The sequence below is a fragment of the Microtus oregoni genome, unplaced genomic scaffold, assembly GCF_018167655.1.
Source record: "Microtus oregoni isolate MIOR12 unplaced genomic scaffold, Mior012 000065F_ref0000479, whole genome shotgun sequence".
In the NCBI taxonomy this organism is placed as follows: domain Eukaryota; kingdom Metazoa; phylum Chordata; class Mammalia; order Rodentia; family Cricetidae; genus Microtus; species Microtus oregoni.
In genome coordinates this window covers 9,561,889-9,582,904 of record NW_024543875.1, presented here as the reverse complement: position 1 = coordinate 9,582,904, position 21,016 = coordinate 9,561,889, and the positions used below count along the sequence as shown (strand labels likewise).

Here is a 21,016-nt window from a genome sequence, read left to right as displayed (position 1 = left end):
CTTGCCAGCCATTGCAGTCTCTACTCGTCTCTAGGCTGCTTTTCCCATGGTGGGGAATCAGGTACCTACCCTGAGCTTAATTCTGCTTCCCATGAGAGTGGCATAAAATTTCCAGAAAACTGTCCTGCCGCAGAGAGGGTATGAAACCCATGAGCCAAGCAATGTGGAGATTTCTAGGGAGAATCCCCAGCCCCAATAGATACAGTTCCCCTGAGCCATCCAGCACCTGTTTGTCTAGGATGCCGGATTCAGAATCCCAGTCTTGTCTGAAACATTAGGTGGTATATTTGGGTCAGCAGAACTTTGCTACTGACAAACAAGAACACATACAACTATCTATCCTCACAGTTCAGTTACAAATATAGGTGTTTATGTCCCAAGAGACCCTCCGTGTTAATGGTAGAAGGAGCTTCTCTGAGAGGCCCCCAAAAGAGATCTCCAGCTGGCCCACAGAGAATCCCAGCAGCGTGTTTCCACAGAGCAAGCAAGGCTTTGGGGGTTGTCAAGGGCTGATGTCACAGACTGTACCTTTAAGTCTCTCTCCGCATTCCTTCATCTCTCCAGTGATGTAGCTCAAGGATTTGCTAACTCGCTTCCCTGCAGCGGCCATAAAGCTCTGAATCCAGGAAGTCCTGGCCGTGTTGGCTTCCACCTTTATCTCAGAGCTCTCCTCCAAGGTGTCCATATCCTGTGCAGGAACCAGAAATAGGCGAGAATTGTCCACAGTGCTGTGGTTTTCACACCAGGTGGCATTTGAAGTCTCTTGGCGGACCAAACTAAGGTTTGCATTTGAGATTTTGTTAAACTGCTATTTAGCCAGCTCCCTGTCTCTTTAGGTTGTTTTGTTGGACACATTGTCATCTTTGATATAGTCAACCTCAAAGATGTAGAATGAGATGGCACCTTCACCCTTGTCCTGTGGATGAGGACTCAGGCATGCAGGAGTTCTTGTCACAAGGGTCAACATCAAATGGCAGGATGAAGACACAGCCACACCTGTCTTGATTTTCTTAAAAACTACGCCTTACATTCTACCTAAAAGAAACTATATCCCCACCTGGCAATCAAGGTTTCAAATTTTAAATGCAAAGACTCTTAAAAAAACAAAAAGCACCCTGGCACAATCTTATTTCCTAAATGCAAGCTGAAGATCAATCACAGCCGAAGGTATGGCAGCTCCCAAAGCGAACTGAGAAGGAGAGATATTTCTATCCATGCACTGTATCCATCAGAGTGTCCCCGATGGACGGCGTCTCCCCACCCTCCTGTGGGCTGCAGGCTGCGGCCTCTGGTCTGGGGTCACCACACTCACGAGCAACTCCACTGCAGGCTTCTGGTATGGGTAGGGAAGCGGCTCTTTGGTTTGTCTCTCTTGGTGTTCTCCTTTGCCAAACACTGGAGTTGGTTGGAAAGAGAGAGTCATCAGTTCGACACCCGAACTTTGACACTTTTACAGTAATTTCTGCAAAGACTCGAGTTCTAACATGTGTTGTTTTCTATTCTACAGAGGAAGCATAAAACTGCAGTCTATGGATAAGAGTCCTTCTTTTCCTTTAGGGCCTCTCTTTGGGGGTGTGTACATATTGTCATGTTTGAACTTGGAAATGATTCTCCGCATGCAGAGGGTTTTAAAATCACCCCCTCCCTGCCTCCCTCTTTTGATTATGGCATTTGTTCTTGTTTTTGAGATGAGGTCTCACTATGTAGCCTGGCTGGCCTGGAACTTGCTATGAAAACCAAGCTGGCCTTGAACTCAGAGAGATTGATCTACTTCTGCCTCCCAAGTGCTGGGATTAAAGGTGACTGCCGCCAAGCCTGGCGATGATGACATTTGATTTTAACATAATGATGGTCACACATTTGCTCTGTGGTCCAAGACTGATACGTTCCTGTTCCTCTGGTAAATAACCTCATACCATGCTTGGGCAAGAAACACTAATTACACTCAGAAAATAAGGAAAATGCTTTAACGAGCTTTTGTCTGAATTTTGGCGTTTTAATTGGTTGGATCAGGGCGCATGACATCCATGCAGTCACTTTAAGTAGGCTTTGTGTTCTTATAAGTCTACAGAGCTCTTGTAATGTGACTCTAAACATCTGTCATTGGTAGGCTGGCTGTTTTTAAGGATGATCCTTTTCCCTAAGTACTCTTGGGAAAGAGCAGGCCCTTTGAAGCTTTGGACTTGGTACGCTGGTGCCCTCCTGTGGTCAACTGTGAGACGGCAGGCTGGACTCTGCCTTCCTGTTTGCAGTCCGCTATTCCCCTTAGGGTATCTAAGCACTGGAAGGGATGTACTTAAGGCACCCTGTTCCCACCTGTGAAGAAGCAGGGGCTACAAACACCAGTGTGGTTTGGAACCACATAGTCGGAGACGAGTTAATTTTAAAAGCTTTGGAAAAAGGGGTAGGAAACAGAGAGAATGACCTCTGTTTCTGTCTGAAGCAGCCTGCCAGGCTTCAGCGTTTCTAAGAGACTTCCCCATTCCAGGCCTCTTTGCACAGGGCTGCACTCCCCTGGGCCCCCATGGACAGGGCCCCTCTCAGAGACCTGCACAACTCTCTCTACGTACTGCCACTATGCTGTGGGTACTGCCACCGTGCGGTGGGTACTGTCAGTCACTCTGTAGTGGCTGCCCGGTTGTCTACTTTGAGACAAGGATCTGGGCCTGTGTGTGAGACAGACAATGTACACACCTTTGCTCCTCCTCCGGATGGACGACCACTCGATGTGGAACACACTCCTCCGTCTCAGGAGCACAGTCTCGGAGCCCTCCTCTGTCTTCCACTGGCCTGCTCCGGGGGACTGCTCTCCCCTGCCACCTAGCCAGGGGCAAGAAGAGACAAGTCAGTGCCACCTGGTCTGCATCTCTAAGAGCCCAGCTGTGGAGGCGAGAAGAACACAGAAGCCAGAGAGGTGTGAGCGATGCAGCTTCATGCTGGAGGAGCAACTGCTTCTGAGTTTGTGCAAAACGCCCCGTGGCCCTGCTCCTCCCTTTACAACATCCATTTCCTTTCTCCACAGAAACCTAAATTACATCTGGTCAAGGGATGAACGAACCAGGAGTTGGCCCATTTAACCACACTAGAGGGAGTAAGTCAGACCCTGGGCTGACTGGACAGTCACTCACTAAGCTTCAGCCAACAACTTGGACCTTTCTGATGGAGTTCCAAAAGTGGCCGCATATTAGACCACCTGGAGACTCAAAAAACATCTGAGCCTTCCCCACCCCAGACCAGTGGAAAAGGTAGAAGATGGCCACCATGTGCAGCTTGGGCTGAGAACCATTGATAGTGATTCTTGCTGCTCAGTCTGGTCCCTGCAGCAGCCCTGGTATCAGTCGAGAGCTGGTAGAAGGTCCTGATTCCAGCCTTAACCCCAGACTGGCCAAACAAGAATCTGCATTTCAATAGGCCCTCCTACTTGAGTTATCTGTATATTAAAAATTTGCAAGTCCCCATATAGGAGGGGCCAAAAGTCTGAGACACATTCCTGGCTGCAAGAGATCCTTGACTGTCCCCACCATCTTCAATCACCACATTATGGGGTGTAGATTGGGAACAGGTGGGATTGAATCACATGGGCTGCTTAAGGAAGTGCAGGCTCCCTGGGCCTGCCCCAGGTCTGTGGACCTGAGGCTTTGGGTACAGTACAGGCTTGCTTGGTATAAGGAAAGGGCTTCCCTCTTAGCTTGGCCCTGATCCTGGATATCAGAGCTCACAACAAAACCACGCATCAACTTGTGCTATTTTTCGTATATACAAAGGGGGTGCATATGTTTAATAAGCCAAGGCTCCATACAAAAAGGGAAGTTTTTGTTAAGATATCCAACTTTGGAGGCTAAACACTTCGCCAGAGGAATGGAGGTAGCTGCTGATAGAGGTTTGGGGGGTTGGGTGGCTAAGGGATGCCTAGTGAGACCGGGCTCATCCACCAGGCAGATCCCGTGATGATCCGGGCTCTTGTGTTGAGTAACTCAGATTCTGCACTGACACAGAGGCAGGGAAGTGGGTCAAACTGTGTCTAATGGAGCTTATGGCCCAATCACAGCAAAGCACTGAAGGAGCATCCCGGGGTCCACAGCCCTTAGCGGTGCCAGCCAAGAGTTGAGAGAGAGAGGTGGGAAAGGGGTGAAGCCTGAAAATGAACCAACCGACTTCCAAAGGCTTGAGAACACTGATAGCAAAAGATTACTCTGGGCACCTAGGAAACACTCAGAACACTCTGGGCAGATAACAGTAACTTCAAGGGTATCAAGAACCTGGGTCCACGGCTGTAGAAATGAGATGAACCATCCGTGCAGTATGAGAGAAAGCCTAGAAACACTGGCTAGGATGCAGAAGTCATTACCTTCTGCTTGGCATTTTGCAACTCGTTCGTAACCTTGTTGACACTTTCCTTAATTGCAGGATGTAATTCTTCCAGAAAGAAATATACAGCCCCTGTAGGGCTAACCTTCTCAACCCGACCTGTAGACGATGACAGATATGTGCAAATCTAATCTACCAAGTCTTCCCTGTGCTGTAACAAAACCAGATAACGCTTAGGAAACACCCTGGAAGGAATTATAGCTGTTCACACCCCAGACACATCCTCAGGGAGGACACTTCCCGCTGATGGCACCGGCTCCTCTGCTCCGGGCAGGATGGTCCCTTCTCCTTGGTGAACCGTCTCCATTTTCCATCTGCCTGCACAGACAACTGTGCCTTAGGCAGAGTTCTTGGCTAGTGAGATACTTGATTTTCTCCAGCACTGCCACCATCTAGCACACATCCAGGAGACAGATGATAAGTGCTCAGGGTGCTGGTGAATAAATTAGCAAGGGCTGGTGTAGCTGGTGGCTCGTGACTTGGAGTCATTGGGTAAGTACCTACGGCTGGTGTAGCTGGTGGTTCTTGATTTTTCCCCTTTGAGGCTGTGTAAACTGAAGTTAATGTTTTCAAAGATTATGCTATACACTATCGAGGCCTTGAATCTTAGAATTGGAAAAGAAAAAATAGAATTTTGAGATCCGTTGGTCAGGTCCTCTCATTTTCCAGATTTTTATAGATTTTACGGACTGGGAATTTGGCTCTGCCAGTTCTCTGCTTCCAAATGTGGTGGCTTACTACGGCTATTCTAAAATCCATTTTTCTTTAACTGCTTCTTCTCTTTTCTCAAGAAAACACATTCCTAACACTGCTGGACTGAGCAGTGGCCTGAAAGGCAGATTGGATGAGGAGGATTTGTTCATGAGGGCACTTTGCTATCTGGGATTCCAGTCTCTTAACACAGGACCGACGGTCCAGTTTTTATGAATGTGGGATATGACTCTTTGTAATCATGAGGTAAGTAAGACTCGTATTAACAGTTGAGACTTTGAACTCCTCTCTTTCCCCCATATAGGTCATTAGTTGGCCAATGGACACGCCACAATTTTGATTTCTTTTGGTGCTTCTTGTCTCGCTCTGTGGAAGATATCGATATGTGTAAATGAGCTAACACCTCACTTAAACTCATGAAATCTTATGAGAATCTCGTAAATGAGATTGGAGAGTCAAAAGGTTAACTATAACATAGGTAATTCTTGGCTCATTTTCCCTCAAAATGACATTGCGCTCTCTTCCCATCCGATCTACACCCTCAGAACTGTCTGTTAGCACGGCCTGTCTTTCTGAGTTTGATCTGTGCTCTTCTAATCCACTCTGTATTCCAACTAAAGCTGTATGTTAAATTCCACTTTCTTACTCTCCATAGCTCTACATAGCGCCACAATGCCCCAGCTCCCCCACCTGGCTTTCTAGATATTCTTTAATAGGACAAGCGTCATTAGCCGACCTCATATTTTTGCTTCTAACAGAGGTTCTGCTATGACACGCTAGCTTTTCATGGCTTCTCAGTGTTTCCTCCACCCCACACCTAAGCTGTACCCAGCCCTTCCGTCTTGTTTGGGTTCTGCATGTTCCATGAAACTCCCCTGGCCTTAGTTTGGTCACATGGGTCCATCCATTCTCTGAATTCTCACTGAGTTTTCACAAAGGGTTCTAGGACATGCCTTCTGGAGTTTAGGCTGTGGCAGAGTTTTTTTGTTTTGTTTTATGTAGTTCAGGCAGAGCCTAAATGTACAGTCCTCCTGCATTAGCCTTCAGTACCCTGAGGTTATCAACAGACACCAACCACATCAACTCATAGTAGAATTGTACACCCACAGTTGCAACACATGTGAAATGTTTTTGATAAATATTTTTCAACCTAATTAACATACTCCGAGTGACCAATTCTTCCATAACCAAGTGACCTTTGAGTCTAGGCATTGGTAGAAAGAAACTGAGGCCCAGAGAGAAGCGTCTCACCTGGGCCACATAGTTGGTCAGTTATGAAGCCAGGTATGACCTCGTTTTGAATTTTATTCCAGCAATGTAGGAGTCTTACAGTTAGCTGAAGCCTTTTGCACGAAATCAATCAGCTTGTGACTTTTTTTAAAAAGCAAAAATTATTTCATCTATCAGAAAGAATAATAAGAAACTACAAAAATAAGCATCACCATTGGGAACAAATCGTCCTGGGTCATTGTCATAGGTTCTTCTCTAGGCAAAGCTTCCGTACTCTTTCCACACACCGCGGCCTTTCGTGCCTTTCCCCCTTTTCTTAGGAAGACATAGCTAATTGATTGCAGACCTTTCCAGTAAGTTTAGACACATCGTCAGAATCCTTAACACGATGACCCAAACATCTAATGCTAATCAGAGTTGGCCCTTGAGGGCAAAATTGTTTTTCTTTCCAATGTTATGGAAGGTATCGGTGGGGTACATACTTGACAGTGGGGGTATATCTGGGTGGTGTTGACAATAGGCAGAGAGATATCTAAGGGTCACAGAGTGCCTTTTCCCAGTAGAGAAATCAAAAAGCCAAAGATAGAAGGCCGTAAAAAAGGGCAAAATCCTCTACTGTCTATTAATAAGACTCTACTTGAACCAGACCCAGTGGGCTTGTGATATTTTATATAAACAATTGCAACCCCTCTCTAATGATACTTGGAGCTTCTCCGTAAATGGCCAGGAAGGACGGATGGGGTTATAAAATTTACTACCTAACAAGATAATGAGCTGCCCACCTCTTATCTACTCAGATATGGCTTATGAGACAAATGGCCCATGAGAAAAGGCCGAATAACTTCTCTTAACTGCCATTAAAGTGCCCCATTGTCCCTTAGGGGAGCGAGTCTGTCTCCCGGAATTTGGCTGCTGCGTTCCTGTCTACAGCATATACTCTTGGTTGAAAGTTTTCGGTGGGCTCTGGTCTGGTAAATGCTGTCCCCCTGAGCCCTGGGCAGGATACTTTGGTGGCTCAACCGGGGAATCTTCCCTCCCCTTCTGCTGCTCTTCACTGCGAGGCTTATGGTGGGTGGCAGAGTGGTCAGTGGGCGCCTGAGAATCCTCTGGGGCTGTTCTCCAGCGAGATCCAAAGGCTGCTGGGTTGAGACTTCATACAGCTGTCACCCATCAAGGTATGAACTAAGGAGTTCACTTTGGCTCACTTGTTCAGTAGTGAGGGGCTGCTTTTCTTCCTCTTGGGACCTCCCTCACTCTCAACATGTGATACAGGGACAAAATCAGCTCTCACACACAGTCTCATTCTGAGGATTCCTGGAGGCAGGATCACCATTTTGGACTGAGGCAGAGGTAAGAGCCGGCGGTTGCACGTTTTCCTTTTCTGACTTTCAAGCTGAACCCCAATATCTGTCTCTGGGTTTTTATTAATCATTTTATACTGGTCATATTGGGCCGCTGGTGTAGGGGATGACAGAGGGAGGATTGATAGAAACACATAATCATCTATCTATTGAAGATGGTGATAAAGGTTGTGCGTGTGTGTGCGCGTGTGCATGCGCATGAGAGAGAGATAGATGTGCATGCGTATGTGTGGGTGGGTGTGAATGCATACCTATAGGTGAGTGTGTGTTTGTGCCTGGTGGGAGTGTGGAGGCCAGAGGAGGCCATCACTGTCTCTCTGTGTCACTCTTCACCTTACTGACTTAAGGCCTTTCACTGAACCTGGAGCTCACTATATTTTTGGGGGGGGGGCGCAGGTTGGTTGGATAACAAGCCCCAGCAAGCCTCCCATCTGTGTTTCTGTCTCCCATCAAGTACCGGGGTTGCTTGCATGCATGGCCATACCTGCTTTTATGTGGGTGCTGGGGCTCGAACTCAGATCCTTGTGCTTGCACAGCGAGCACCCTAATCTGCTGAGCCATATCTCCATCCTGGAAAGGGCCATGACTACAGCTGTCAATTATAGCTGTGGGGAACAACACAGGGGCTTCTGAGCACCCTGCTCTCTAGAATAACTGAAGTGTCTATGAAAATAAACTAGCCTTAGTCCTGAGAGTCCAGAGGGCCAAGCTATCCCAGCCGTAGCTGGATAAGCTAAGACTCTAAACAGGAGTTAAAAAGCTTCAGACAGAAGACCATGGGCTGCAGACTCCATCCTCTACTTATAAGACATACGCAGCCTGTAAGTTCTCTAATAATTGGAGGAGACCTTTGGCCCGAAAGGTCACACTGGCCGAAGAAAGGGATGAGGCAGGACACTTACGGCAATAGTCTTTCCTGCCCACAGTGGGACATCTTAGGCCTCCATCTTGTCGCAACCTGACCTAGTCTAAGGAAACTAACTTAGTCTCCAGTCAAAGGACTCTTTCCTGCTAATTGTCGTGGCTAGCCAGGACATTTCATCTGAGAGGGCCCAAGGCTACCAGGCTACAGGCCTCACGCAAGGCCATGCCCAATCTGCAAAGTAGAAGCCCGATGAAAGTGAGAGAGTCTCTCTTTTCCCAGTGAGGGATCAAGCCTAAGGAGGGACAAATGCCCCTGACTCTGTTCCTTGACTCTGAGGCGTCAACAAGGAAGGAGGCCCACCCTCTCCTTGAGGAATATTTGGCTCTGGGGTTGCAAGCTCCTGTGTTCTCGAGGTCTGGGGATGGCCCTTGCATAAGTCTGTATGTGACAGGGAGAAAAATCACTCTTCCCTCTGATACAGGGGCTAAGTTTTCAGCCCTTAGCACGGCCTGCAGTTTGACTTTTCAGTCTTCCATCCCCCTTGCTGGTACTGATGGCAAACACCACCAGCCTGGTTCACGTCCCCTTTAATCTGTATGATAAACAAGCATCTTTCATTCATTCCTTATGATCCTATCTAGGTGCCCCATTCCTTCCCCAGATAGAGCCACCATGCCTACATTTCAGGCTCATCTAAGTTTCTGAGATTCTAAATGCTCTATGACCCTTATACCCGACACCAAGTCCCTGTCCCATCATGGTCCAGAATCATCTAAAGCTTTAAAGACCTTCCCTGCCGTCACCACCCAGCAAGTCCCCAGTAAACAATGGAATACTTCCATTCCTGGGTGCCCATTAACAACCACTCTGGTCGCAGAGTTCTGAAAGACCCTGACAGTTTTTATGGTCAGAAATCAGAGGAAATAGCGGCACAGATTTGGCCCGTTCTTATCACGTGACCCACACCCATGCAGCCATCAGGAAACAAAGAGCTATCCTCACTGTCGATGATACCCAATTAAACATGCTCCGGACATCACGGGCCTTCTAGGAGCTATCTGGCCTTGAACTCAGGTGGCCATCATGTATATACTACACACATTGCAAGATTCACCTAAAGCAGCGCTTTGACACTTCTCTGGGTAAAAGCTGAGCTGATTGACAAGCCAAACAGGAATCTTAGCTTCCATTCAAGCCTGCCTTGGGTCTCAGTGTCCCCTTCCCACTTTCAACAATATCAAGAGCCTCAACAGACTTCAGACCAGGGCTTTATAGCCACCCCAGAGGGATGGTTGCAGAGCCCAGAAAATAAGGGGATGCTCCCCCAACGATCTTCCTCAGACTGCACATCTGAGGGCTAAAGCTCCCCAAATCCTAATCAGGCCTCTGCTCACAGACTCAGACATTCTGCACACACTTTATTTCCAAAGTCTGCCCCACTCATCAGGGCAATCCCAGAGGAGCGTTAGACTCCGTCTCCTTTTATAGCCTGTCCGGAATCGGGGACTGTGCTGGTAGACAGGCGAAGAGATTCCACTGACATCCTTCCTTGTGCAAGGATGGAAATGTCTGCCAGCTCTAGTGCATACCTTAGCTGGGCGGATGGAGCACTCCTCACAAAAATAGAAAGGGCCTCGGAGGGACCAGCCACCACAGAACACAGTATTTCCACTCTGGGTTCCCTGGGTCCCTGCAGTCTGGCCTGACTTTCATTTCCTGTACCATTAGGAAATGAGCAAGGCTCTCAGAATTAAGTACTGTTTTATGCAGCCTGGTGACCTCTGTCTTCTGGGAAAGTCCAAAGGGTGAATCGGAGCTTCGTGACAGGCTCCTCTCCTCATTGTGTTAGTAACAGTAAGACAGACCATCGCGGCTGTCACCTCAATCGGAGACAAGGCTCACTTCAAGCATCTTTCCAGGATCACGTCACATTAACTTGGGAGACTGAGTCCATCTTCTAAGCCACCCACAGGACAGAAAGTCATCTGAAGCTGTCTGAACCTGACTCGGTCATGTCCTCAACTGGAACCAAGTTACAAGCCTGCCATTCTGGATCCAAACATCCAGAGTTAAAGTTTTACCCCCTAAAATCAACTCTTCCCCTGAGCCACCTGGGAATCTCCATCTTGTGTGTATCCAGCTCCAGGGGAAATCTACGTTCAGATTCCTCCAGTTTATTAATTGACCCGGCTTGTGACTGGAATGGTAACTACTGCCTTTATCTATTACCCCAACATTACTGCTCTCCTAGACTGGGCACAGGGCTCCTTTTCATGTTCATAATCACTCTTGGACTTCCTATCTGTCTCCCTCAAATCACTCTGTGGAGCAACTTCCAAGCCCCATAGGTTTCCTTTTTCTCTTATTCCTGCTTGTAGTTCCTTTCCTAGTGTCTTAATTCTATTCTGTGTCCCCCCCCCCACTTCTTCCTTCACATTCTGGTGTAATGGGTATCTCCCCATCATAGGTCATTAAGCACCAGACAACACTGCCTCTGGGATGGTGACCATTGCCGTTTACATCGGTACCCACCCTCTATCACTGGAAACCTCTTGACCTCCAGATGACATCACAGTCTAGCTTTCAAAACAAAGCTCGAGCCTTTTATGTCATGTGGCCTATGAATATGCGGCAGACCAGCTATGTCAGCTGGGTTCCCCGGCTGCTCTTTTGCGGCTCCCAAATAATTCCAGATGAAAGGAGACTTTTCCCCCTTTGTTAATGGTTTGACCGTGTTGATCTGCCAGGGCAAATGTAGAAATAAAAAGGCCAAATTAAGCCCTCCCCCAATAAAACTAAAAATTCTTTACTCTCACGGTCAGATCCCAACTGCTTTTTTAGTGCTCGACCCGGTGAACTGTATTATAACAACAATGATAGCCTAGCTCCCAGTGCCCCCCATCCCGAATGAACAGTCCCAGGAAGGACAAACGGAGTCATAAAATTTACTATCTCCCCTGAGAGTGAGTTGCCAGCTTCCTATCCACTTACATGTGACCCCATAAAAATGGCCCATGAGGCGTGTCCGGGTCATTTTTCTTACCTGATATTATGTACCCCGTTCTCTCCCAGGGAGGCGATTCTCTTCCTCTGAGAATTTACTCACTGTGTAGTAAAACCTTTAGAACGCTGTATTAAAACTTTCGTGTTGGCCCCTGGGAAGCTGGCCCAGCAGATACAGCACTTATGGTATAGCACGAAGATTAGAATTTGGATCCCTAGACCCACAGAAAAGCCAAAGGCTGTAGGAAGCCTGAAATTCCCGCAGCTGGGAGGCAAGAAAGGGGACCAGGCCAAGCCAGACTGGCTAAAATTGGTGATTTCTGGGATCAGTGAGAAATCTTGCCTCAGTAAATATAGAATAATTGACATCCAGTGTCAACATTAGCTCTCTACACGAATGCATACATGTACAATTGCATACATGTGGACACACAAACACACTTTTATCTCAATTCATATCTGATAAATACTTTTACCCCATGCTTTGGTCTTGAGACAAATCACATATTTTGTAAAATTGTTCATGTTTCAATCAGATAGCTTCAATGTCCTGGAACAATGCTTCTTATGGTATGGCCTCCAGAAATACTCCTTTCTATAACCATGTGGAATAAGTCTATACTATTGAAATTGGTATATATGAGGGCACCAAGGAAACAGCTTGTTGAGGAGCTGGTATGTGTAGACACACCCGGACTAGGATGACCCAGTTCTACTGGTGTGTCTACGAAAAGGAACTGGATACAAAGAGGTAGGTGAAGCCTGGAGCAGGTAACTGGTCTCTGCAAACAGCAGGCAATGACTCCCTGGAGGAAGGTGTTCGAGACCATCTCATTAGCCAGTGCGTCCCTGGAGACCATATGACATCAGAGCTAGAAGGTTTGAAATCTTGTGGATTGGATAACAAAAGGTACATGGCTCACTTATGGGAAAGGGGATCCACGGCTGATTAGTTTCCCTGACTCTGCCACGAGGTGCGTGAGACAGGCAGCTCAGGTTGCCAGTTCACACACCTGAAGTTCGGCCCACGCTCACTCATCACTCGGATAAGTCTCTGGACTAGCCAAAGCAAGAGGTTTGCACTGCAAATATTTAAGAGCCTTTTAGATGTTAAGTTTCCAAGAGCTAGATTTTTTTTCCCCAAATTCTTAATAGGTTTCCTATCCCATGACTGTGTCCCCAGATACAGTTCAATGGAAGAAAGGACAGCTTCCTTTTGCAAAGCCAGGTGGTCCTGTAGGTTGGCATCTACCTGGCTCACTTCTGCCCCAGCATCTCTTACCTGGGCTTCTTTTGATTCCTAGACAGGGCTGGAGGAATCTAGACCAACAGGCTCGAGAGGAACTTCTTTCCAGTGGCTTTCGTCCTCAGCTCCGGGCGCTGTGCTGTCTCCTAGACCTGAACCCCCTCACTTCCCTGCATCTTTCAGCCCATCCTCTTGACAACTTCCTGTAAATCCAGTCATTCTGATCCCCAAGCCCATGCCTGGCACGGGTCTGCCAACTGAGGAAGAAGAAAGACAAATGCCCCTCAGCAGCCCTCTTGCACCCTGGCCTTCTTGACTAAAGCTGTTTCCTAAACGCCCCAGGGAAGATGTATTCTAGCTGCCATGGCCTCCACACCAGCTGGGTCAGGCAGCTTCACTCTCCTTAAAGCGCAGCCCTGGCAACTGTCTTCTTGCTTCTTTGTTTTTTGCTCAGGCGTTACCCCTCTCATTAGAACTCTGGCTCCAGAATTTTTCTTTAAGCAGTTACCTCAGTGTTTTCTCCTTGGGGGGCAATTTGCCTTCCAAGCCCAATAAATGCACTTAATTCCCCAACAGGCAGGACACAGGCTGGGGACTAGATGCCTGCACCTGTGTCTCAATGGAAAGTTTTGCCTAGTACTAAACGTCTTTCTGTGGAAAATTTCCGAGCTTTCCTCCTGACACCTGTTGACCAGGGTCTCCTGGTCGCTCACCAGGACCCTCTCAGATTAAGAAGGGCATGACCTAACCACTGTGGCCAGAACATATTCTGAGGTCTATATATCAGGGAGGTGGCCCTCGAAAGTCCCATGAAGCCGTAGATCTGATGGGATGACTTGGCAGGTGCGGGCTATCAAAACATGTTTTGTTTGGCCTCTGCATGATGGGTCAGCATGCCACACTCGCATGCTTAGGGGTGAAAGGTGGCGTCCTCCCCAGGATTGAGCCCATACCTCACACCAAGGACATTAGCTCCACATGAGTAGACAAACTCTCCTGCTGACGTCAAAGGGTCCCTTCCTACCCCAGGTGTTTGGGGCTCCCAAAGATGGATCTTGATCAATGAGGGTGAAAAGCAAACAGAAGGGGTGGGAGGCACCCAGATGCCCCCACATTCCAGGGACAGGAAGGGAGCTGTAGGAGAGTAGGCAGGTTCCAGGCTTACACGGCAGGCTACTGACCATAGCTAAGCCTCCCCTTTCTTCCCCCTGCCTGTCTCTCTCAGCTCCATCTTAGATGCTAGCCCTTTGCCTTCTTGCCCCAGCCTCTCCGAAGGGCTCCCGACCTTTCCGTAGTGAGCTCAGTCCTGCTTTTCCAGGATCCGTCCTGGTTAACTCAGACACATATGGAGGTGTTGCTCATAAACAACCATAGGCCAGCTAAGCTGGAAAGAGAAGAAGCCACCCATGAAGAAGCTGTCCAGGAAGGTCACACAGGGTTCATGAGATAACAGAACCATGGCGTAGCCCTGCATCTCAGCGACACATGTTATACATGTGGTCCATGTAGGGCGAGGCATTCAGCTGTCCTAGAAAGCAGAATGATCTGTGGACTCTTGTGTCTAACAGGTCCCAGCACTACCAAGAGCACTTGGAGCTCTTTAGACTGTCCCTTAACCGGAAGTCACTTCAGCATGCTCCAGCTTCCTGCAACTCTGCATTTCTGTATTTGTCAGAGGAGAGTAAAGTTAATACCGGGGCCGAAGTGGTAAGCAGATTCTTCTGCGGAAAGGGCCATGCTCCTTGTGGAGCGAATTCAAGTTCAAGCTCTCTGGGCTCCAAAGGCGTGGTCTCTTTTGCTTTACTGTTCCATGTTCCAGCAGCCCCTACCCCTGACTGTAAGAACAGGCTGGGGAATCTGAGTTATCTCTTATAGAGGGTGGGTTCAAGGGGACTTGCTTCCCTTACACTTCACTCCTTTAGGTTTTGAAATTTCTAGTTCCTCTTGATGTAGAAGGGGTCTCTATGGTGGTTGGATCTTAAGAGTTCAGAGGGAAGAGGTACTGGGAGGGGCAGAGTGAGGGAAAGCTCAGGTGACTGACGCTCACCATTCCACCCTGTCCTCTCAAGTAATCAGGGTGAGGATTTTGGGAACCTGGCCAGATGACCGATTGGTCAAACTCTAGAGAAACCCAGAAAGCAATAACGGCATATGTTGGTAACTCTTATCTCTGTGTTCTGATGTTTCTGCTGCATTAGTGATACTTCATCTCTATTCTTCAGTGCGAACTCAGGGTCGCAGAATCATGGATACTGGGAGTTGAAAGAGGAACACTGCAATGGTCACCTGGTCCAGCCTCTGCCCACTGGACAGTGACTCTGCAGGTCTCCAGTTGCTTCTGCATTGCCTGGGTGGTAAACTGAGTCTAAGCAGACACCATGGCTCAGGCGAGTTGCCTTGTTACAAAGAGACTTCCTTCACTGACTCATCCTCTGTGCTGTGCTTCCGAGTCTCCCACTTCAGACAGCTAAGGCTCTGTCTGCTTTTTTTCTCAAGGCATGTCTATCACCATGCCCAGAGGGATAGGGATGCTTTGGCCCTTCTTTACCCTACTTGGCCTCATCTCAGCATGCCCCTTTCTATCACAGACAGGTTCAGAATATGCTGCTTGTGTTTTCATGGTACTCTCCCATTCCTTGTAACCAAACCTATTTTCAGAAGTGACACCAACCACCTAAGATGCGAGTGACCGACCATGCTTACACCATTGCTAGCCCAGGGCTGTTTATATTTGAACAGGTTCCAAACCTTAGGGATGACTGGGAATGCTTGGGTAGCAGCTATGGGAAACACAGGGGGCAGGAGGAGAAGAGGCATAGAAATTTTCCTGGAGTCCTTATGGATCAGGTAAGTGCCTCACTATAAAAACGGGTGCTGTGAACTTAATTGCACTCGGGCTGTCTGGCCAGCATCCTTGTCTCAGGTGATGCTATTCAGCTGGCCAGGCAAGTCCCCATAAAACAAATTCCTTGAAGGCAGGGATGGGGCTGATTCTCTCCTGGTTTATTGTCAAGCTCAAAGTTGAGTAACATATCAATAATTCTGTATTAAAAAAGTCTTCTGGGTGAATGATCAAATATGGTCAGACCACAAGGCAGAATTCTCAGGCTCTGAGCATTGGCAGATAGTACATGGTCACCAAAATGAAAGCCCAGCTGGAATGGGATTAGGGGGAATAGGATGAAGTTGGGGTCACATAGATTTCAAAGGCAAGAGGAAACAGACAACAAAAAATTATGAACATACACGCAGTTCAAGTGCATCTCCAACCCCAAAGGTTTCATAGAACCCAAGCTTTGATTTCTGAACCCCAAGTTCTTAGCACCTGCTAAGTTGCAGGAATGAACCCATGGCTGGTAGCTGACGGGGAAGAAATACCTCAGAACAGAGCAAAAGACCAATGGTGAAAACTGTGAAGGGGAGGTAAGTGGCTTGGAATAGCAGTCACGGAGGATTAACAGTGGGGTGGGGAAAAAACGTGAGTCAGAGCTAGGAAGGGGAGACCATGGGCAATCACGCCAATGGTTGGAGCAACCCTCTGAGGGGAAGAGAGACTTGGGTTTACAGGCTGAAAGGTAGATTGATACAAAAGGACATGTAGGCTCAAGTTTATAAACAGAACACACAACTAGGAAGGAAGGTTATTTATCAAAGAAAAATGAATCATGTTTCTAATTTGGAATAGAGATAGGAAATGAAACGACATTTATGGACTACTGGGGATCCCATGTCCAGACGTGGTCACGTGAAGAGCTGGAGAACCTATAACCTGTCTTCTTTCAGGTCTTATTTGAAGAAGATCCCTAAGGAAGCCTTCTAAAGGAGTAACACATGGACGAGCACTCATTTGCAAGACAGGATGGTGAATATAGGCATAAGGAATGATCAGAAGTCAATGTTTGGGATTGGCGGGGAACTCAAAGGGACAAGCATGACATGGGCTTGACTAGGATTCTAGCAAAAACAAGAGGCATGTTATTAAAAATGATGACTATCCCCAAACACCAGTCTTTTAGAAGTGAGCATTAGGGAGGGGGAAGAGAGAATGACTATCTATACAGGCTTTAGGGTCTCAGACTGGGAGAGGTGGAACATCTTAGGATTAGTTATTAGGTATTTTCTTTATACATGATGAAGAAATAGGCTTATATCTCAAGTGCCGGGGAAGCTATCTAACTGCTAGCGGCAGGGAAAGCTTGAAGGTTCAAGATGCCTTATGCGTATTCCCAGGGGCTCCAGCTTTCCATGTTTGACTATTTTATTACCACGAGAGCCCTCTTCTGTGGGAAGCTCTTTGTGCCCATCAACCCCAACTCTAAACTAGGGTGCCTTTACTTCTTACCACATGCCCTCACGTGTCTCTGCTCTGCCTGTCTAGGAACCACTCCGCAAGGCCAGTCCTGTAACATCTATTGTTTTAGACATGCCAGTGTCCTCTCCCACCTCTCCTCTCCAAAGACTAAGCAACGATTTTGTTTTATGCCAACAACATGTAAATCAGACTCCTCACTTCCAATACCAGCATGGGTGTCCCAGCTTCCTTTAAGGTTGCACCATGGGTAGTTATCAAGATCTGGGCAGAGGAGCAAATCAGCTTCAGGGTTTGGAGGGCCCGGTGTGTTTGATTCAATGCAGGTGCAAGGAGAGGCGAAGGAAGTGGGCTAAGTTGATTGGCCCAGAGTTGAGAGCACAGGGAGGCAGGCAAGTGCGTTTCTGCTTGGAGCTGGGATAGTCACCATTGGGGGACTTCTCTTCTTCATTGCTCTTCAGGGTCAGGAAGTAGATGCGGTTGGCCTCGGGGTAGGTGACTTTGCTGAGCGGGAGCTTGTAGATGCCAGGGTTGTTGCTCGTCAGGAGAAGGAAGGTGAGGGTGGAGAGGCAGAAGGCCCAGGTGCCTGGTGGCAGGCCAACCTGCAAATTGAAACAGGAGATAGAAGAATGTTTCCAGGCTCCTGTGTTGGGCCAGAAACCTGGGGAGATGGATATGATAGGAATTGAGCACAGGGCGCCCTGCCTTCTGCCATGTGAAGCATTAGTGTTTCTGGACTCAGTGTTAGAGGAGCTGATCAAAGATTTGAGGTGTTGTTCTCTTTGGGTAAACTCAGAATCTTTTAATGCTGGGCCTGAATGGTTCTGACTCCCAGCCTTAGAGAGCTATTTGTCTATCCCTGTTCTCCACTGCTCTTTCAACATATAAATATAGACACACACACACACACACACACAGACACACACACACACACACAGACACACACACAAAGTGTAGAAAGACATGCAAAGAGTTCTCCTTTGGCTGAATCATGGATAAACCTTGACACACACACTGGGTGAAGAACCAGATTCTATCTATTAACCCTATGCCATTTCCAGTCTTCTCTAAGCCCCCAAGTGCCCAGAAGTTCTGATGGGGAGGAAGACTTTAGGTAGGTATCCAGCTAGCCCAGACTTACCACTGCCATCATGTTGGAGATGGCCGCTCCCATATATGCACAGAACAGGGCTGTGGAGGAAGAAGACCAGCAGAGTCAGCATCCTTCTCCTTCAGCCACTGCCTAGTAAACCAGGATGGTCCAGACCCAGAGCTGGCTTTGCTACAACCCTGGCGGCCAACACCAGCATTTACCGGATTCCAGTCTTTACTTTGCAGCTATTTCTCCCGACTATGCATTCTCTGAGGTTAGAAGTTGGAGCTTGTGTATCCTTTGATTCTCTCCCCACTTTTATCGTGACTTTTCATAGGGTTGATAGTCCCTTCTCATCTTGTCTCCACCAATTCTAACAAGTTAGCACAGGCATATAACCAATAGAAGACCAGCCAGAGGGGCTTGGTTGTCACTTTCTTAAAAACCTACCACAGACAAGTGCCAGCACATGCGTCTGCCAGGTGAGGGCGTAGAACATGCCTCCGATAGCGATACAGGAGAGGACACAGTTGTAGCTCCAAAGGCCCATGTAGATGGTCTCAAAGGGTGTGGCCACAGTCAGCGCTATGAAAGAAGGTGTGGTATTTCTGGGTAACTTTGGGCCACAGAAGAGAGGCCTTCCCACGGCCGCTGCCAGGCCTCAAGGTGGCCTCTGTCCTGTCATTCACCATAGACCTACAGCTCTGTTTATCAGAGGGGTCTCTGTAAATAGCCAGTCATCACAGGAAGTCAAACAGTGAGGGAGTCCTGGGTTCACACAGTGGTGTGTAGAAGTGTGCCTGTGTGCGTGTATATTCATGTACACACAGGTGTGTTTCTGCATGCATGTGTGCGTGTGGGTATGCATGCATGCATGTGTGCGTGCGTGTGTGTGCGTGTGCATGCACACGTGTGTGATGACATCTGGGATAAGGAGCAGCCTAGGAAGGGACATTAGCACCCGCCTTCAGTCCAAGCAGCTGCATCATCAGCAGTTTCAATCCTGTTTCAGAGGTTCGGAACAAATAAGTCCCGAGACGAGCAGATGGCCATAGACATAGGCATGTCAGAGCCTCAGGGGCCAGTGGGAACAGCAGGTAAAATCTGGGTAATGAGTGAGTGCTTCTTGCATTGCCGCTTTGTAATTTTGATGAATTTAAAATGATTTCCAATTACGATTCTTTTTTGGAAAGTTCTGTTCCCAAAGGTCTTGGCAAAACATTAGAATAATTCAAAAATAGTCCTTGACTCCCAGGGTCTCCTACCCCATTTTCTGACTCTATTGTGGGAAAGAGCATATCCATATATAAATGTGTGTGCATACATATACATATGTGTAGAATATGGAATTACACTTCAGAAATGCCAGTCCAATTTTAGGGAAGCTTTCCTTTAGCTTGCCCGAAACTTCCAAGTCCTGGACCACGCGTACCCCAGCTTGGGTCATCACTGCTCCCCTCCTCCAGCTCCCTCCGCTGCTGGGCTCTATACCAAGGGCCTTTTTGCATTTCTCCACATGTTCTGTTAACTTCAATCTGCTCTCTCTGGAGGAGGCTCAAGGAAGAGAAAAATAGACACCCTACCCCTGACAGTGTTTAAACTCAAGTAAAGACAAGTCTGGGATGGTTGCTGTGTGCTGAGGAAAGAGGGCGAGGGTAACAACTCTAGAGATCTCCCTACAGAACCGGGGTTCTGTCTTACCTGCTAGCAGCCCCACGATGGACCCTATGGCTGCGTGCAAGCAGATGAGTGGGGAGGAGATAAACAGGGCCACCAGGATCATGCCACCTGTCCAGGGGTTGTCACAGCCATAAACCTGGCCAACCCCAACAGGAATGGTTTGTAACAGCTGCAAAGTCAACAGAAAGCAGGTCATTGGAGAGGGGGGCAGATAATGCAAAACCCAGGCATCAGGGCCAAAACCAGGCCCATGGGTAATGAAGGGGAACAGAAGGATGGCTGGGCCCTCCAGCGTGAGAGAGAATGGGGGAAGGAAGGCACAAGCTGGAACAAATACTTCCTCACTCCACCACCTACCTGGCATCCAGCATCCATCATGCAGTCAGGTGGAGCCCCTAACAGTGCTGGGCATGACTGCTTCTGGGAAACACATGGCTTTTACTCTGAGGGGAGGGACCTGGAGGGGGCCAGAATGCACTTCCTTCCTAGATTGCCACCAGGGTACAAGACACCAGGGTATTTCCTATAGACTTCTGGAAGTCCTAGGAATGTTCTGGAAATATTGCAAGTATTCTAGGCTGTTCTCACGAATGATTTGAGAAATGACGAGTGTAGTGTGCAGAGTCTTTGGAGTTGACTCCTAGTCTAAGGCCTTTTCAAGACACTATTGGCTTGTCCTGTTTGAGGGAGCTTGGCCAAGCTAATGACCTTGCAAATTTAAAATCCTAGGGTGATGGGGAGATGGCTCAGTAGCTAAGAGTATTTGTGGTTCTTGCAGAGGACCTGAGTTTGGTTTTCAGGACACACATAATGTTCACTGCTGTCTCTAATTCCTACTCCATGGGATCCAGTACCCTCTTCTGAACTCCATAGACACTAGACATGCTTGTGGCTCATACACATCCATGCAGGTAAAACACTCACACATATAAGATGAATACATCTAAATAATTAGAACAATTCTCTAGTTTTAGTGACAGCTCATGCTAGTGAACGTGTGGAGTAAAGGGACACTCATCTATTGCTGATGGGAATGCTAACTTGTACATCCCTACCAAAATCAGTGTAGTGATTGATCAGGAAGATGGGAATGGATCTACCTCAAGGTCAAGCTGCACCCCTCTTGGGCATATTCCCAAAGGTTGCTTCA

General features: G+C 47.8%; 1 protein-coding gene across 1 annotated transcript in view; it reads right to left on the bottom strand.

Moving 5' to 3' along the window:
* Slc14a2 (solute carrier family 14 member 2) overlaps positions 1-21,016 on the bottom strand; it is a 49,687-nt gene that overhangs the window by 9,189 nt on the left and 19,482 nt on the right. The window contains exons 6-12 of the mRNA XM_041640870.1: positions 19,888-20,035; positions 18,637-18,771; positions 18,235-18,284; positions 17,521-17,695; positions 2,695-2,820; positions 1,313-1,395; positions 529-688 (exon numbers count right to left, since the gene is read on the bottom strand). Of these exons, the coding sequence (XP_041496804.1) occupies positions 529-688; positions 1,313-1,395; positions 2,695-2,820; positions 17,521-17,695; positions 18,235-18,284; positions 18,637-18,771; positions 19,888-20,035 (877 nt within the window). The remainder of the gene's footprint in view (positions 1-528; positions 689-1,312; positions 1,396-2,694; positions 2,821-17,520; positions 17,696-18,234; positions 18,285-18,636; positions 18,772-19,887; positions 20,036-21,016) is intronic.